The following is a 5000-nucleotide window of genomic DNA, read 5'->3' on the forward strand; positions in this document are numbered from 1 at the left end:
GCTGCCGCTGGTCAAGGAGTCCCGCCACCACCCCACCCCTGTCGCGGCAGACCAGCCGTGAGGGCCGCCGTAGGCCGTCCTTCGTCACCTCGACACCCACGCCCACGACGCCCATGGGATCCCGAGGGCCTTCTCCTTTCCGGACCGAGCCAGGCTCTTCGACGCTCCGGGGCCGCTCCTCGCCCCCCACCCCCCTCCCTCGGCTCTGGGAGAGACGTTCCAGGTCGTGATTTCAGTGATTTCAGTGTAGGAGGTACACTGAAGTGTTTCCCTTTTCTACTTAGTGATCAAGCATGTTGATTTATCCACATTTTGTCGTATAGCAGATTATCCATGTTCTTTTTCCATTAATTTCTACGCGCTTTCTCTCATGCCGGTACCATATCATGGTTATAATATCAGTCTCGTCAACTGGATGCTGTTTTTGTCAGTATTCGATTTTCTATTTATGGTTAGAAATGGCCTTTTATAAGAAAAAGACTTTCGTCAAAGAAATATTCATCTGACTGAGAATACTGCGTAAATCCAGGAATATTTGCGGTCTTTGCGCCTCTTAGCATTCTTCTCTTGTCTCTCTAAGTGTCTCTTTTCTTTGGCCTATTTCTCTCTTTTCCTTTTTCTCGTTCCTTTACCTTTCTTTATTTTTCTCTCTCTTCCTCTCTTTATCTCTCTTTTTGTGTATATATATATATATATATATATATATATATATATATATATATATATATATATATATATACATATATATATATATATATATAATATATAATATATATATATATATATATATATATATATAATGATAGATAATATATAATATATAATATAATATATATTATATATATATATATATATATATATATATATATATACATATATATATAATATATATATATATACATCTGTATATATCCTTCCCTCTCTTTACCTCCCCCTGCACTCTTTCACGGCTTATATTCCACCCCATTTTCGACCCTAAGACCCCACTCAAACAAGCAGTCGACCTCCTTAATTCCGCCTCACATTGAACATTCCAAATTCTCAAAAATTTTCCCTATTATTTTTGACTTATCTTTGCCTAAGATTGGAAAGATAAGGATTGATAAGATTGATCTCCCCCCACCCTCTTCCCCCTTCCCTCCTCCCCCTTCCGACCCCTCTTCTATCTTAAAGAGACATGACGAGAGAGATATCTTTTTAAAATTTAGTCAAGACCTTTAATTCATACATTTAAGTCATCTTTCTTTCTTCTTTTTCATCTGTCAATCATATATAAGCGGCAGTACTTCGATAACAAAAAGGGGTAAAAAAAAGGAGAGGGAGGACATAAAACAAGAAGGATGAGAACAAAAGAGAACAACAACAGCGGTGGGTAAGAAGAAATAAAAATAAAATCGTGATACATTATAAGCGGTGCGGTAGAGGAAAAAAATAAGGATAATGCTCCCAAAACATACAATTTCGTTTCTCCCTATTCCATACAATATATAAAAAAAAAACTTGAACTCCGACACGGCAAAGCGAGAGTCGACGCCAGTTTAGGGTAGTTGGCGCCAAGACTTTCATGACTTGTTTGATCTTCAATGTGCCATGAACTATCAGGCTGATTTTCCAAGACGCTTCGTAGGCCAGGCTCTCAAGTCCTGGCCTCGATTTCCAAAGAGCCTACAAGCCCGTCCACGTAGAAGTATTTAGTCTAAGAGGTGTTTCTATTTTGGCATTATAGTTACCCGACAGTGAAGATATATATATATTTAATTATATATATAAAGGATTTTCCTTAAAATAATAAAAATATATAAAAAAAGCCTGTAAGGGACTTTCCGGGCCTCTTGATTGCTCTAAGCGAGGTCCTCTTGTAGTGATCTATGATTAGATATTCATTTTAGTGTCCCCCTTATATGGGAAGACAAATTGAATTGGACAATAGAAAACGGAGGCTGGGTTTCGCTGTGGGTGATTCTAGCATTGAACATTCCTTTTATCTCTTAACAACTGCATTTGTTTGACATTCCAACGTTGACATGTGTTTTTCATCATGGATATAACGAGCTGAAAACCCAAACTCCGTTTCTATTTCAAGACGTTTTTCTTTTAGTTTCTCCTTCGTAACCACCTGAACACGCTCTTGGTCGCTCTCTTAATCCTTAGCCAGTCAGAGGGAACGTTTCAAGCTGTCATCCTCCGGCCTTGGAACAGGCTGGAGTTCCCGTCGTCCAATAGCTGACTGGATGTGTTTTCGATGGTGTTCAGAAAGTTCAGTCGTAGAGCCAGGAAGGGTGACCATAGGGCGTGTTCGCGGAGATTAGAGCAAATTAGCTGACCATTCGTCCTTCTTTGATTAAGAAAAATCGCTCATTACAGTGCTCATGAACAAGTGATAATTGCCTGACCTGTACCTTCTTATCAGAGATGATCGGTATATGATTTTTTTTCTCTCTTAATGCCCTTTTTCCTCTATGGAATTATGGAGGCCATAGTCTTAGTGTGATATATGGAACCTTCTTGAAACTTTAAAAAAGATAAAAAAAAACAAGGAAAGTCACTCGAGTAGCAAGAGAAGTAAGTAGAAGAAGGCGACTCGATGTCCCTCTCTGCTTCCTTGCTGCATCTAGATGCTGTTAAACCTTCGTGTCCCACTCTTTGTTACTATGAAGTTGCCACTTGTTACCAGTGTTACCACTGTTCTCAGAGCTAGCAGCGTTTGTTCATTGTTATGGTAGTGTTGCGAGGTGTTATGGCATGCCTTGGTCATGAACATTTGACGAAAAAAAATCAGAAAATGGTTTTCAGTTTATGAAAAAATAGTGAACAAAATGCCACGACTTATAGGCTGTGTTAGTATGGTGTTCGTAAACGAATCAAGTGGCGTACGTAATGAGATTCCAAATGGCTTTCTTATAAAAAGGAATAAAAGCAGAGGTCTTTTTTAGCATTTCTCTTCGCGACTTCAGGAATAGCCATCTGCGCATTTTGCTAAATAGATCGTGACCTCAGGTTAATACCCACGTAGTGCAAGCTTGACCTTTGACCTCGAAAGGAGGCAACGAAGAAAGGAAGAACAAAAAAATAAGCAAATGGTGTTTTTTCAATCGATTTTTGAAAATGAGAGAGAAGAAAACAAATGCTAGTTACTTCAGGGAACTCCGTAGAGCCTCACTCCCTTTGTGTTTTATGGTGTGCTGATGCCCCGCTTATGGTGCAGGGGCGCCGTGGATGCTCGTGGCACCTCGCGATACTCCCAGGCATGCTGTGGCAGTCTTTTTTGTATTAGTACGTGAGACTCTCGACATGTTACAGGAATGCTGATCTCCGTGTCCACATTTTTAGCTTGTAAACAAACCCTCACGATAGGATACTGTTCTGGTGACAATCTGACAAGGAATTTAACAGGGTACAATGAATTTTACTCCGTAAGTGCAATTATTGTTCCAGACCTTTAGGAACAGATCTTCATATTAGCAAAGTTTAAAACTTTGGTGTTGATAAACCCGGACAGTGTATAAGGAGTAAGACTGAACTGTGAGTATGTATCCGAGACGTCTATGTGAGATCAGCCTCTACATTTTTTTTATTTGTGGCACTTAATTAACAAGTAAATATTAATATCAGAGAAATAGGAAGTAACTTGTTAATTCACTGTGATTCTTTTCCTTCTTTGGTAGACTTCTCGGATACAATTTTTTTTCCTTTCTTTCTTTTTTTGTGATGTATTCAAAATGTTTGTTTTCTATGATAAGTATAAAGATACGAGTCATTTTTTTTGTTTGTAAAATTGAAGTGTCTGATCTGAACAGATGAAGAATTTGTCTAGTGGGTCGTTTTAAATGGTAATTTATTAGGTTTTGTAACTAATGTACAATTTCTTTACTTAATTACAACAGGTATAAGACGGTAATAAAATAATGTACTTATTTATGTAAACGGAATCTCATCTTTATTTTTTTCAGTGATTTCTGCATTTTGTATGATAACATATTCGTACTCATAGTGGCTCTGATGTATAATATTGCGGCCACTGAAATTTTCGGAGTTGAAACTGTGACCGCGAAAAGATATGACGAGATGACTGGGTCTCTCGTGCCTATTATCTCCAATCTCTGACGTCACTCGGGCAAGACATGTTATTGACCAATCAGGCGCATGTGGCTAAACGTTCAGCCAATCAAAGGACAGGATATATATTTGAAATAGCCACATGCCGTTCCTGGGATTTTTTTTTTTTTTCAAATGTTCAAAAGTCTTGACCCGCGTGGACATAAGAGTGTGTTTTGTTCAGCTTCCCGTCCCCAGGTGTACAGATATACAGTCGTTGTAACGTCTTACTGTTGCTTAAGATATAATGAAATGTTTGATTAAAATTGTGAAGTGTCGATTTAGTTATCGTTAGTAATTACAGTATCAATAGCTGGTCAGTGATTGGTTGGCTGATCAGTACCAACTTTCAACCGCCGGGACGCTGATTGGCTGGGATGACAGCCAATCACCGGCTGCCCATGGACTGCTCAATGTTTTGACACCGTTTCTAAAGCGATCTTTCATGATTTTGATTATTACAGCATATAGGTAACTCCTATTGTGGAGTTGGATGATGTTATGTATGTGTTAACTTAGTATATATTGATGTAGGTGTGCAGTGGCTTTATGTTTGTTGATATAGAAGTACCAACGGATTTCTAGGAATGATACATTGATAATGTTTGAAGCATCCGTTAATTTCCCTGTATGATTTTTGATCAGTCTTTATGGAATAACTGAAAGGTTTACCATTTGATGCTTTCCTCCACAATGAAAGGCAATCAGTATTTATAGTTACCATGTGACAAACGAAAAAGTTTTCCAACTTTTTCCCAGCATCCCCCCTCCCCTACCAATTATAGGGAGGGGTTATTTATTATGGATTATTAAGTTTTGAATATTAGATCAAACCTTCATATTCGGATTTCTAATAATGACTATTAGACATAGCTTTAACTGACGACGAAAAAAGGATATATTAA

General features: G+C 38.2%; 1 protein-coding gene across 1 annotated transcript in view; it reads left to right on the top strand.

The window, feature by feature from the left end:
- Window positions 1-673, top strand: part of Eip93F (Ecdysone-induced protein 93F) — a 175308-nt gene extending 174635 nt beyond the window's left edge. The window contains exon 6 of the mRNA XM_086548775.1: window positions 1-673. This exon is cut by the window's left edge and continues 1910 nt beyond it. Coding sequence (XP_086404901.1) covers window positions 1-61 — 61 coding nt within the window. The 3' untranslated portion in view covers window positions 62-673.
- Window positions 674-5000: the final 4327 nt, after the last annotated feature.

This window comes from Penaeus japonicus, unplaced genomic scaffold, assembly GCF_977035675.1.
Source record: "Penaeus japonicus unplaced genomic scaffold, GWHDUDI00000001_assembly GWHDUDI00000021, whole genome shotgun sequence".
NCBI classification, from domain to species: domain Eukaryota; kingdom Metazoa; phylum Arthropoda; class Malacostraca; order Decapoda; family Penaeidae; genus Penaeus; species Penaeus japonicus.